The 14,094-nt window shown below is 38.7% G+C and overlaps 1 protein-coding gene and 1 long non-coding RNA gene across 8 annotated transcripts in view; both read right to left on the bottom strand.

Annotated features, from left to right (window-relative positions):
• LOC308192856 overlaps positions 1–8,601 on the bottom strand; it is a 35,215-nt gene extending 26,614 nt beyond the window's left edge. The window contains exon 1 of the long non-coding RNA XR_013949168.1: positions 6,950–8,601. This is a non-coding gene — a long non-coding RNA (uncharacterized lncRNA). The remainder of the gene's footprint in view (positions 1–6,949) is intronic.
• The window catches only part of PTPRK (protein tyrosine phosphatase receptor type K), a 421,389-nt gene that overhangs the window by 323,176 nt on the left and 84,119 nt on the right, over positions 1–14,094 (bottom strand). For 6 of the 7 annotated variants that reach the window (XM_080586782.1, XM_080586784.1, XM_080586779.1 and 3 more), the window contains exon 2: positions 8,609–8,731. In XM_080586782.1, the coding sequence (XP_080442908.1) occupies positions 8,609–8,731 (123 nt within the window). Of the gene's footprint in view, positions 1–8,608; positions 8,732–8,815; positions 8,868–14,094 lie in introns of those variants that run through there. The other variant, XM_080586780.1, reaches the window with a different exon arrangement.

Genomic DNA, 14,094 nt, shown 5'->3' with positions numbered 1-14,094 from the left:
GAAGTGGGATTGTGAATGCTTTTACTCTGCCATGAATTCAAAGTAGTTCACAGCTTTGCTTACACTTCCAAGAGGCATCATGTCTGATGTGACACAAGTGAAAAGTTATCACAGGGACAGGGAGATAGTCACTCGAATCACGAGGTTCCCATCCACAAAGGGTTACTACAACACCTTGACCTCTGCCCATCTATGATATTTCTGGAAATTATTGCTGAGCAGTAATCTGCATCAGCAACCACTGTAAATTACCCATTCTATTACAGTCCCCCCACTACCCACCTCCATCTTGTCTTAACACTTCTTTTTCATACGCCATCATCTTACTCCTTCACTGCTTCCCCCAACAGGGTGTGGGATCTATTTTTTATTTTCCCTGTTCTAACCAGGGACATTATTTCTTTTCCCTACTGCTAATCTGGTTTCTTCTATATCTCCTGCAGGCCATCCTGTAGTTACATTGCTGTTTCAGTCTGGCATTCATTGGACTACTAAAAAATGATACAAAGGTGAGTGGGAGGGAAAAGCAAGGAATAAGGTTTCCAGTCAGGTCAACCTACAGAAATGTCAAAGCTAAAGAACAGAGCAGCCAGAAACCTGTGGCTGCAGTAGGAAGGGAAGAAAGGAAGCCACCCAGACCTACACCAGATAGGAGAAGCCATGTAAACACAGAATAAGTACATGTACACTACTTGGCTTCATCATTTCTGTGGAAGAGTCCAGCCAAGCAGTGACAAACAGAAGGGACATAAATCACTAGATATGCTTATACCATGCCACGCTTTGTGGGCAGAAGCAAGTGAGCTGTGCCCATGTCCTGAGCCAAATGAAACCGCATGAGAAGCAGCACTATCTAAGCTCAGGCCTGGCCCTCCACTACACTCCAAAATAGCCAAAAATCCAAAGGCGAGGTAAACAACTGTTACCTTCAGAAGGAATTTTAAAAAAAAAAAAAAAAAAAAAAGGGCAGGCTCAGAGAGAAAACAATGGTAGGAAAAGGGCACAACAGCAGTAGGCAGACAGTACACAAAAGCTGGGCTGTCTTGCTCCTCTCCATTCAGGGAAGCAGGGAGAAACCAAACAAGTGCTATTCCTCAGCCACGCTTCAGGCTTCCAGCCTGAACGCTGAACGCTAAATGCCTCAATCTGCAACACCTTCCAAGCTGACAACATGCTATTCAAACTCTTTTTCCCTCAATGCTGAAAGGCTAGCACTGTACCATTTTGCTTTTTGCCCACCCCTCACAACGCTATCAAGATAGCAACTTCAGGTAATGCCACTTACTGACATTCGCAGCTCCCCCATCCAGCAGCTGAATGCATAAGCACCAATGAAACTTATCCACTTTCAGCCTGGGCTTCTGCATCACAGTGGTAAGAGCTGCCCAGAAGTGGTCACAGTGATGGGCAGTATGATTTGAACTTCATGTGATGCTGATATGTGAAACAGAGAGCTGCACCACACTGTAGAAGGCTGCCTCATGGGCAAGAACACTGATGACTGCTGTGGTAACACCAGCACATGGTAATGTTTGTAACTTTGGGCACCAGCATGGCAGAGGTAGATTTGCCCAAGATTAACCTACTTCTTTTGAGGTCTGAAGCAAACATATTTTTCACCTTGCTTTAATTTGTTACCCCAGATTCAGAAAAACTAACACACTTCAAATACTCTACTAGGACAAAAAGGAAGAAAGGAGAAAGAACAGTTTTTTGGAAGGCAGCATTTTATACAGCTTCTGTTGATTACCCTATGCTCAAAGTAACAAACTGACAGGTTCTCAAATGTAACCGAGACCTGTAAAATACACTCATTTGAGGCAGATAAGCAAGTAAAAAGATAAGTTATTCAATAACAACTTAGTTTTTTTGGAAATTGATATTTCATGGAAGCATTATGGTTGAACAAAATAATATTTTAACTTTAAAGGGAAAAAAATCGAACCAAGTGTTACTCTACATATAGCAGCTGGCCTTGGAGGTAAAGCATACTTGCTGTATTTGCACAAAATAATCTTTTTTAAATGTTCTTTCACTATCTAAAGGAAACAGAATAAATCCATCTGTGTCAATGAATGGAAAAACAGCACACACGTGTTACTTATATGAGTCATTTCTATTACTACAAAAGCCTTACTTTTACTAATCCTGTGTCTAAAGTTCCTGATAAAAAAAAAACAGCTTATCTAAATGTACAAAAGCACTGCATCAACTGTAAAGCCTTCCCTGTGCCCCTCCTCTCTCCACTTTATACCAAGTTAAGCGTGCTTGAGAACAACAAGGAACCCTTGGAATTGGTCAATAGATTGATTAATGCACTGTACATAGCAAGCCAAATAGGATCAGGATGTTTACAGGTGTTCTTTTGGTAGACATTAATTGCACTGCACTAACAAGGTAGGCTTCTTTCTGTTAAAGATGCTACTTACAAATAATACAGACAAGAAACCAACCATAAAGGTTACTGAGTAAGAAAAGCACTAAAATATGCTCTTTCTGATAACAGAAGTATATCAAATTATTTAGGCTCTTTAGTATATTGACTAGTTAAACAGCATACAAATACCAGTTAACATTTGGTGCCAAGGAGTGTATGAAGACTGCAGTATGAAAGAAGACAAAAAAAAAAAAATCTGTCAGACAGTTTAAATTAAGCATATCTATCCCATCACATAAAGCAATTTAAAAGGAGAATAGAAACAGCAATTTAAAAGGAGAATAGAAACAGCAATTCTTAGCAGCTCCAAACACAGATCCAAGCTTTTACAGTTTATTTCATATGTAATGATCCAGATAAGCTTTCAATGGTCAAACTTTAAAATCACCACCTTCCTGAACTGCATTTGCCAATCCATGGAACAGTAAATAAATTCCCTTGTGCACAGTTTCTCTGATCTATTACCTTTATACTAGCAATGCAATCCATACAGCTGCAGAACCTTAGGAAGTTAGTAGTCAACTGCTCAGTGGACTGGTAAACTTTGTTAGTCTGTCTATTAAAACAACAAGACACCGAAAGCATTCTGTTTGAACTTCACTCTTCTGTAGTGCAATATAGCAAGCTAGCTGGTGTCTCCATGGAAGAGCTCAGGAAACCATGATTGGCTCAGTGTTCTCCACCTATTTGCAGAGCTCTTTTCTTTCGAAAGCCTCAAGAAACACATGGCTTTCACCAGGCACTGCTACCCCATTAACATTTGTCTTATGGCAACCATACATACCCATACAATTTAAATTTATTCATGGGTTGGTGGTTTCACTTCTACAGGAGAAAAATCAGTTTTAAGTGAAGTAAAAGGCCAAAAGTCTCATCTATACGACCTACACATTACAGCTTTCCTTCCTGAGCCATGTTCATACAAAAATCTATACTAAAACACAAATTTCATGACCTTCTAGCTCCCCTCTCTCATTTATACACTTCATGAACATGCTGGTCCTGTACAGAAATTCATTTTGGGTCATGCAGGTGACACAAAAGCTATTTCATTTCTGTAAAAGGCAGAACTTAAATGGCGCACAGCTGACCTTCCAGATCACAACAAATATCTCAACTCTAATCGTACAGGAAAATTAAAGTCACATGCAAATTTAAGCGTGTAATTCTTAAATTTCTTTCAGACGCCCCAGAGGTTTACCCAACCCCTGTACCCACCCACAACTCTTTTTACAGCCACACAATGAACTGGATCAACGAACTGACCTGTTCCAAATAATTCTTTTTTTTTTTTTTCCTGAGGTATTATTTTTAATCCACACCAGTTCCTGACCCAATTTGCTGCACGATCACACGCATGTCAGAGTAACTGGGAGCAGGCAGCAACATGAGAATGCTTCTGGGAATGACAGGATACGGAAATGAGCAGCCACAGATGTTCTGCCTAAAACCCATATAAAAGCAATTACCATGAAAGCGTGGCCTAAGATTACTTGTCAACACACTTCTTCCCATTTGCTTCGCCCTTCATAGTGTATGTTCTCCATTCTGAGTTAACCATGCAGTCTTCCACTAGGGAGCCCAAAACTTCAGCCTAAACCCGAATCTTCAATTTTTTACCATTCAAAGCTGTTAGGCTCAATACTTATTTATTTACAAAGAGCAGTGAGTTTAGTTTTATTCTTAAAAATGGGCCAACATGCAAGGTCATAAGTGATTTCTGCAAAGTCAAAATTAATCCCTGCAATATTCTTCGCAGTAAAGAAATAAACTGCATTTGTGAAACAATCTAATACTAAGGCATATCTGTAGAGATTTAATTTGTTCTCCTTTAGTCATGCTGAACAGTAAGTGCAACTAAGGACTTCCCCCACTATGCCTAATTTATTTTCCCTGGATTTCTAGAAGACTAACTCACAAAATTGCCACATATCCAATCCGGGAACATTATCCATCTGAAAGATTGGAAATAAGATGTCCATCTCAGCACGTCGTTATTGTCCACTATAATTTAGACATTCTTCAAATTGCATTTGTATCCAGGAGGGTAATAGCCCTCACATTAAAAAAGCCCTTCATTAAGTGGCTCCCCATCATGCAGGCCATTACAGACTCTAATGCCCTGACCCTGCATAGCCTCAGAGTTACTCTGCTTTTAACAGGCAAAGCAAACAGGGTAAATACCCTACCTTCTCTATCTAAGGGTAAAACCATCAGTAAATATATTAACATGGATAAAACCACCCCTTCACAAATCCCCAGTGACATAAGAAAACACTATTATTTATGTTGTCGCCTACAAAATGAATTTATCCACACATAATAAATACTTCCCTAATACAACTGCAAAAAAAACACATCAACATTGGATTTCATCTTAACAGCAATCTCTAATTTCTATCTTGTACTGTACAATGTATAAAATACATACATCTGAAAGCATATGCATGCTCTAAAGGGCTTGCTTCAACATACAGAAGATGTCTCTTCAGAATTACAAAGACCATTAGGTAAATACTTTGATTACGTTTTCATCACTGTGTTTACAAAAATGTAATACTTGCCTCACACAAAAATATAACCTTGTCTCATACAAAATGCAGATTTTGAGTTGTGGAACTATTTCTACACAAGGAACTAGATAGACAGGCCACTGAACCTAGAAATTATGATGTTGGGAGAAGGGTGCATGTTTTAAAGGTGCATGCATATTATAAAAGTATCCAAAAAAAATGGAATGGCATGGAGAAGGTGAGTAGGAAACATATTTGCTCACTTCCTGTTGCAGTACAAGCTATCAGCACACATCAAATAGAAATAGCACGTAGAACAATTAGTAAGAAGAGATGCTTCTTCCCATAATTTGTAGCTAGTGTTGGCACTGTTACTGGAGCCCACTGTAAGTTGTACAGGAACTCACAAAGAGTCAAACAAAGCTGACAAGGAAAAACATGAATTCACTGAGAACATTAAAAATAAGGACTGTGTCTGGTTGAGGAAATTCCTAAATACTGAGCAGCTGGAAACTGGGAGAGTATGCTAGGGAATTATTAGCACACACTCACTCTTCTACAACCCTTCCCCAGGCAATGTCTAATGGCCACTCTCAAAAACAGCGGATCATCAGCTTGATCTAGCACAGTCACTTTTATATGATCTTGGACAACAGATGTTTTCCAAGCTTTTAATAGGTAATCCAAAAGGTTTTGTCATGTAAGCTGCACTTCTAACCATTTACAAGATGGTATTTAAAGCTATACCCAACCACCTGCCTAAACTATTCATTTTATTTCTAAATTAATCATCATGTGCACTTATTTTTCCCATAATAGGAGTTAAGTGGCTTTTGCCTTCGCTCATAATTTGTGAAATACAATGTAGGTCAGTACAAAAAAAAATCTGAAGTTGCTTTAATTACTCAGAAGTAATTACACTTGTCTTACCAGTAATGATTACTATTACTACACCTGCAAAATGCTTTCCATTATGAGAAGCTTTGACATTTTCACAGCGCTCCATAACATGTGCCATTAGGTCTGAAATTTCCTATGATTTATCCTTCTCCAAAGCAAAACACTGAATTAAAACACTTCCTTGAATCAAAAGAAAAACATGAACTCAATACCCACATTTCTCCCTTTTTCTATTTTAACCTGTCTTTCCCTCCCACCGCCCCCCCAGTCCCCTTAAGACTTTCTGAATGTACTAAAGACTAAAAATTGACATTTGAAAATTGAGCATAATATTCTATGACTACAATGATTCTGGGTGAATCTGGTAAAGTAGAGCCTTGAAAGCTGCACAGTCAGCATAAGGGCATTACCTTTTTACAAACTGTTAAAACAGTGCTCCTGCAGAGATAAAGCTGTACTGGAATACATATTTCTCCAGCTAAGGGCAAGGCTAGGACATTGGATTGGATTCCCAAGGGATAAAAGAGATGAAGACTGCAAACACTGCAAAGGATGTCCACAGAGAGGACTTCAACACAAGAATTAAGAGGCTTCGTGACCATCTAAATGATTATATAGCTTGAGGAGAAAAGATGGGGAGACAAGAGACTCGACCCTAGGACTTCAGTTTCTGCACTGCTCTGGGAAACCTGTCTCTTCTCTCATTCTCACACTGCACAGGAAAAAGTGGGCTAACTCTGATCCCTAGGAGATCCCTAGCTTCTATTAGAAGTTTAGGAAAAAAATAAAATTCAGGCAGTAGTTTAATTTTACCTGTACCTTCATCACCACATCTTATTCTACTTGGATAACTTCTTCTTGAGTAGTGCTTTCTATCCTCAAGTTTCAACAGTAATCAGGCAAGGGGCAAGGTGGAAAAAAAAATGCATGGCAGGTTATTACATACAGTTATTTCCCTTCTGCTTTTGCTTAAACCCTCCTGCTGCTCCACTTCCTGCAAACCCACCAAAGGAATTCAACGCTCATCTCAGAACTGTTACATTCTTAGACTTAATTTAAAATTGAATATTGTACTATTTCAAACACAAATGAGGGATACAGCACAGATTTGCAGTCTGAAGGTGGTGAACTTCTTAATGGTATCTCATCAGATGAGACTATTTGCTCACTTGTAGTCTGGAATTCTAACCAAAAGAAAAAGCAAAAATCAGAGAGCCACTTTTGTATTTGTTTTAGATCATCTCCAAAACATTATTCTGGCAGTTTTTATTAAGCAGCCACAATTTCACAGAGATGCTTAAAAAAAAAAAAAAAAAAAAAAAAACACTTCCTCCAGAAGGATAGGAAGCATAGGAAATGGGTCTGTAGCAGAACTGAACAGAAATCAGTTGCCAAATTCAGAGAGCACCATGTCATTTCCTTCTGAAGACTGTCTACGGATGACAGGTATGTTGTTTTAGAGATGCAAGAAGTTGTTACCTTGTCATTTAGATTCAATCAAAATAAAATTCCTCAAATTGGTGTTCTTCCTATACAAGATGTACCTGAAGTCTGTGAATACCAGATTGTGTTTTCTTTGTTTGTTTGTTTGTTTTTTACAAAATGGTGCTTCCACAGCAATTAAAATACCCACAGCATTTTAACAGAGCACCTAACTCTGAAAAATGTAAACTGAAAAGTGACTAACTTTTGCCTTCCTAAGGGAGATATTATTTTGAATTTGTTAATACAAGACCATCAGCATCATGAAGGCTGATGCTTCAGGGCTTAAATTTACTCTTCCGTACACCAACCTGAAGCACCAAGCAGTCCATTAAATAAAGCGTGGAGCTTGCTTAATACATTAACCTATTTTGTAAGACACGGGGCATGGTAACAGCTGCTCATGTCAGTGACTCCAAAGCAGGGGGAACCCAGCTATTTAGCAGTTAAAAAGCAAAATTACATACACTAACAGCCATTAATAATCCAAAACAATACATAAAAGGCAGTGAAGAAATGGTGAAGAGGTTAGGTTACTTCTGTGTGGCAACATTTCCCACCCCTCCTCCACACATATCTCACTTCACAAAACCTTTTAGATACAAATAAAATAGCCATGACCTTTTTTCCTCCTCTGCATGATTAATTACTTAATGTACTATTAATTGGAAAATGTAGCTGAATTTCAAATGCTTTCATTTTCTCAGCATATCATGCTGTCTGGGAAGCACCGATTAAGCTGTTCATCAAAGGTGAGCACGCAAGGTCATGTAGGCTGTACCTCTTCAGTTATTCATTACCTGTCCTAAATACTAATTAACAACAGCAATATTTCCATAAATCAAAGCTTTTCTGATTACCTTCAGATGATGAGCAGTTTGGGTGGGGGAGGGGGCCACAACGATAGTATGGATTTTTGCATGTATCCTTTATTCTAATGCATGCCTGAATAATTCAATCAATACATTAGCTGTCATTTAAGACAGAATTTCACCACGAGTCAACAGGAACTCCACACAGAATAAAAAAGTTAACACTTCCTTTCCCCCTTCCTTATGTCCCCCCTCAACCCCACTTTAGAAGGGGGATTTCATCTAAGAAGGTCTCTCAATTAACAAGATTTACTGTTATAATTATTAGTTTTATTTCTTCTTATTACCACCATTACAAAGTTTAAATTGGAAATCACAGAGCACAGCCCTGAGGCCATATTCAATGAGGTTCTGAACTTTTTAATAGAGAAGCTTATTCCTTCAGTATCCCTGGGGTTTCTCACCTTGAGGCATCTCAGGTGGCAAATAGTGAGGCTCTTGAGCGCTGACGTGTACCCAGTCAAAGTCATCATACAAGTCTTGATGGTAATCACAGGGCCCAGGACCATCATCAAACGTACATCCCCCTAGGGAAGAAACATGTTATTAGTTACAATTCTACGGTTATTTGAAAGCAGAGATCTTTCAAGGTCCATGCCGAGGTGTTTGACCTGTGCACAGCACAACTACGGAGCCCACACAGCCCATGGCACAGCTCACAAGCTTCCCTGCGCAAAGCTCAAGTCTGCAAGCAGCTCATCCATCACTGTTCCTCTCTTTTTACATCTCTGCTTCCTGCAGCCAGTTTCCCTCAAGAGTGCCTTCTGTCAGAGCAGGAAATCACAGGCTGAGTCCCTGATCCCAGGTGAAATCTGGCCCAACATCTGCAGAACAGAGAGCAACAGATTGCCTAGACCAAGGGGAAAACTGAAATCAATAGACGAGGCTAGGAAACTAATAGTGAAAATCAACAACCCTGATGCACTGAAAGCATACCAAGTCTAGACACAAGTACGAGGATAAATACTGTGCCCAAAACAAAAGCAGTCAGGCAGTGTAAGTACAGCTACTTAGAAATGAAATAATTACTGCAGAATGAATTTGATAATCTTGCTTAATTAAATCAATCTAGTATAACAGAATGAAAATTAAAGGTGCTTTTTCAGGGTTACATAAACAACAGATATGAAAAACTTACAACAAAAGTTATGAGGAGAAGTGACAGGCAGAAAGAAGAAGGAAAAGAACATAAAAGATGGAACGGGGAAAAAAAACATATAACACAATAATGTGTCTGCCCTGTTTCATTTCATAAACAGTTGGTTTTGTTTGTTTTTGTTTTTTTTAAGCTACATTTTCCAGTGAAGGCCATTAAGTAGGGTGGTAAAGAGAGAGAAGAAAACATGATGATCAGAAGAGGAGGTCAAGGTTTGAGACAGAAGAAACAAAAGAATCAAAAGAGCCCAGTCAAAGAAAAGTAGAGCATAAACACAAGAAAATACAGATGTCATGCGCACAACTTTGAAGCATTTTATCTCCATTCATGGTAAGCAGCGCTTGAATTTGCTCCTTCTGCTCAAAAATAGCTGGAGAAACTGAAACAGTGAAAGAGAAAATACATAGCATTCATCTTTATTTAGGCAGTATTTTTAAATTCAGAAAATAAGTTATATAAGAACTCAAGAGATAAACATCTCTTGGAAATCGGGGGAGACATTTCTTGTATCCTTTCCTCCCTGTCCTCAGTAGGTTGGGCATATCAATCCAAATAACAGCTGTTCCAACTAAAAATGCTCCTTTAAAAGAATAAGCCAGAGGACACACCAGAAGAATAACAGGAGCATTTGTTTTTACTCCACTGTCCATCTGACTTTTAAACACTAAATATGGGACAAACATTGCAGGTTCCAAGAACAAAGACCATTATGGTAAATACGAGTTTCACCCTAAGATGAGTCACCCCCACACCATGTCTGGTGAGTGCTCTCAGCAGCCCACGCTACACCCCAGAAGAAAATGTGATGGAGGTGGGAAAGAGGGAGGATGACAACAACGAAGAACTACTGTCATTCCTGCCTACTGAACACACACAGATGGCCTGGAATGAGGACTGGCCAGAGAATAAGGAAAGGAGGACGGAGCACGTGTTTCATCAGATTGAGAGTAAAATATTTTTACCTGCTCACAATGGAGTATTTAGCTTTCACGTAAGAGGCAAAGAGTTTACAAAACCAAAGCGTTCATATTTGAGCATGTCCTTCTTATTCAGTTGTATCAGCAAATCTAGACTGTGTCCCAAACTGAGATTATGTTGCATCTTCAGTGAGAGAGAACTCGATTCCCACAGTTGTGAAATTCATTCAAACCTTGTCACTTTGAATTAATGACAAAACAGCCTAAGTTTTAGCAAATTCTATTTCTCTGAAAACACTGTCAGACAGTCATCCCAGGACATCCCTTGGACTGCTTGTTAACCAGTGTGTTGGCCAGTTAAGGACGCCAGGAGGGAAAAGAAACCTCTACGTTTTAGAAAAATTCTTGCTAAAGCCCTGTGCCGTAAAACATTACAGCTTCATATTCAGTTCCACTTCAATAAAACCTTCTCAAATGTTACACTGCAAGAACATAAGCACAACAACAACAAAAACGGAACCAATATTCCATACTCTGTACTGAGCTGATTACTACATCAGTGTCGTTGTCAGACTGTTGAGTGCAAAAGGAGAAATAGTTATGCATCAAAGGAACATTTATGCCTTCAAAAATTCCAACTCCAATGCCCTACTACCACCAAGAGACTTTTCTAATTAACATCTATCATTATAAAGCCAGAAAGGCTGAGAACATAAATCTTGTTCTTTGATTTAACTTACAATACACTGCTATGATCACTCTACAGCAAAAATGTACATTTCCTTCGACATTTAATTGATAAATGAATAGCAGTTTCCCTTAAAGGGAAGTTATCACTGTCTGCTGTCCCAGCACCAAAATGACATATGGCTTTGAAGCACATGCCTGCAGGGCACCCATTACCCTTTTTAATGGTTTAAGTGCCCTCAGTATATAAATTTAAACTACCAATGAATCTTGCAGACTCATTTGGAAGATGAATGTTCTTAATTGCTCGTCTTTGTGCCCACTATTAATTTTAGTTATCAGGTTCTGATTAGTAATAACAACGAGCCTGTTAACACACAGCAGGCAATCCAAAGCTCCTCATGTGTAGCACACCACCGCTGCATCAACAAAACAAGCCAGCATCCTTTTATTGTGTACACACCAACAAAGTTTATCAAGATGGATTATTGACCCGCTACAAAATCCACCCTGTATAACTACTAAAACCAATGGCTTCTCCTCATGGGGTACACCTCCTCCTCTTACCAACAAAACTTGACATTTCCAGGCAAGTGAAGTAAAAGTCAGTGCTGTAGCTATTTATTCAGTATAACACGATGAGGCGTTTTAAACCCCTGCAGGTTACTCCCTATGATTTAAAGCATGTGCAAATTTGGATCTCCTCTTCTCTGTCTTAACTGTCAATCGCCTGCACGCTATTTCTGTAACTCTGGGTACTTGGCGATAAACCCCATGGAACGAGCTGCAAGGAAAACTACAAGGAGAAGAGGTGATGGATGGATGAAGCCTGCAGTAATGTATTTTGTTCCCAGTCATTTATTCAAAACCATATACTTTTTAAATCAATATTTAATCACCCAAATCTAAAACCACATCTGACAGAAATACTCCATAGTTCAGGATTTCTTAGCACCCTAATTCACTTCCTGGGCTGCTATTCACAATAACATACAGCATTGTTAGCAGAAGAAAGAAGATAGACTAGATGAATGCTTAGTACTTTCCAGTGAGGTTCAGCAGCTGAAATCAAATACATATTGCTATCTCCTAACATTTTGCAAAGAGTCTGCTATCTTCTACAAATGACAAGTTAGAAATCTCCAGCTCTGACAATTGCAACTTTCCCCAAAACTCAATAAAAAGGTACTCCACTACCAACCACTGTCCAGTTACGTATCACCACCACCTTCCTTTCACTACGGCTGATGTATAACCTACAATTTATCTTCAGTACTACCCTGCTAATGGGATTCGTGCATATCTATCAGCACACATGGCACGCCACAAACATTGATTTGTGCACCTCTGCTCAATATCTCAGCAGGAAGCACACAGCACTGACATTCAAATGCTCTTGGACCTTGCAGTACCTAAATCCAGATTTACCTTACATTTCTAATACCATCCACGAGGAAAAGGCAGCATTAGGATCAAAGCATTAGACCAGACTTGTCCAACCTCAACAGCCCGATGTGGGCTTGGAGATGGGCACACAAGGCAGCCAGCATCCTCCCTTCAAATGATGCTGCCATCACCTGTGGCCATGGTCCAGAAGGGCCAGACAGGGCTCTGCCGAGGAGGCAGCCCAGCCCTGGCTTCAGAGGAGCTGAGGCCAAGGCTTGACAGCTAGAAGAAAACGAGGCAGTCCAGCAGAAACACATAGTCTGTCGACAGCACTGCTGGAAATGTAAGGTAAGAAAACAGAAGGAATTTTAAATCTGGACGGTTATTTTGTCAAACTGCTGAATGCATTTTAGGTCAACTCAATTTGTTGGGTTTTTGAAGAAGTATCTGGGAAACGCTCATATTCCACTGAAGCCAAGCAAATCAACAATTCACTGTTTCCATTATCTTTTCCCATAAGCTTCACTATGTTATTAACTTCAGGTTAAGCACACCTAGAATTCTCACACTTTCCTTTTCAATATCCTTCAAATAGGAGTGATAAATCATGCTGGCCTCATAAAAATTTCCTGACTATGTGCCCGTTTTCATTTATAAAAGATAAAGAATCTTTAATGTTCATTATAAAAAGAAAAATATTAATATCCCACACCAAACTCTGGAAAAAGAAATTAAAGTTCCACGAAATAATGTCATTAAGATTAACCCAAATTTAATCTCAAAATCCTTAAGATTAACCTAAATTTAAAAAAGATCATATTAGTCAGGTTTACACATCACCTATAAAAAGGCATTTAAAGACACTTGAATTCAAAAACAAATTACTTTGTTTGTTTTTTAATATTACTGTGATATTTATTTAGCAGTACTCAGTACTGGCACTGCTCTGATTTTGATATCTCCTACATTTTTTTTATAAACCCAGAAAAGATGGACTGAGTCATTTTTTCCCCTACGAGGATTAAAAAAAAAAAAAAGGAAGAAGAATATGCTACAGACTAAGACAAGCATGTGCCTGTAACACCCACTAATAAATAGATACCCAGTACAACTTTCCTGTGACCTTCCAGCTCAATAGCTCAGGTCAGAAAAGTGATTCAGATTTTGAACGAATTATTTTTTATCTAAAAATTCAAATATCATCACTACAGTTCCTAGAGACCACATCACTTCAACTATTTAGAAGAGAAGCAGTCAGTTTTAAGTGTTCTGCACACCAAAATTTCATGAAATTTAACATATCTATAAAAGTTATTAGGAATGGCATTATAGAAATACTATACTGGAGATCTAATGACTTCTAGATGAACAAAACTACTCCCACATAGCATCTAAAAATTCTGTATGCCAGTTTTCATATTTAATTAGACATTAACAACTCCAGTGCCCTTTAAAATATACTCGGAAAAGCAATGCACAAAACTATCCAAAACATTCAGGTAATACCAAATGATAAAAGTAGCTGATGAAGAATAATACACGTTTACCAGCCACTCCTTATGCCATCTTAAAAAAAAAGAGACCTTTAATATCCAAGGAGTAGGGGAAGGGTATGGCTAGACTTTTCTAATCTGACAAAGAATATGTAACAACATAAACAAGGTACTAATTTTAAAGTCTCCTATAGTAACCGTATCTAACTACTCAAAGTCCCAAATACATTCTCACCCAACCTGGCACTAAA

Source organism: Anser brachyrhynchus (assembly GCF_964034855.1).
Source record: "Anser brachyrhynchus genome assembly, chromosome: 3".
Taxonomy (NCBI): Eukaryota; Metazoa; Chordata; class Aves; order Anseriformes; family Anatidae; genus Anser; species Anser brachyrhynchus.
Note: the sequence above shows the minus strand (reverse complement) of the source record. Positions and strands in the feature narration are given on the sequence as shown.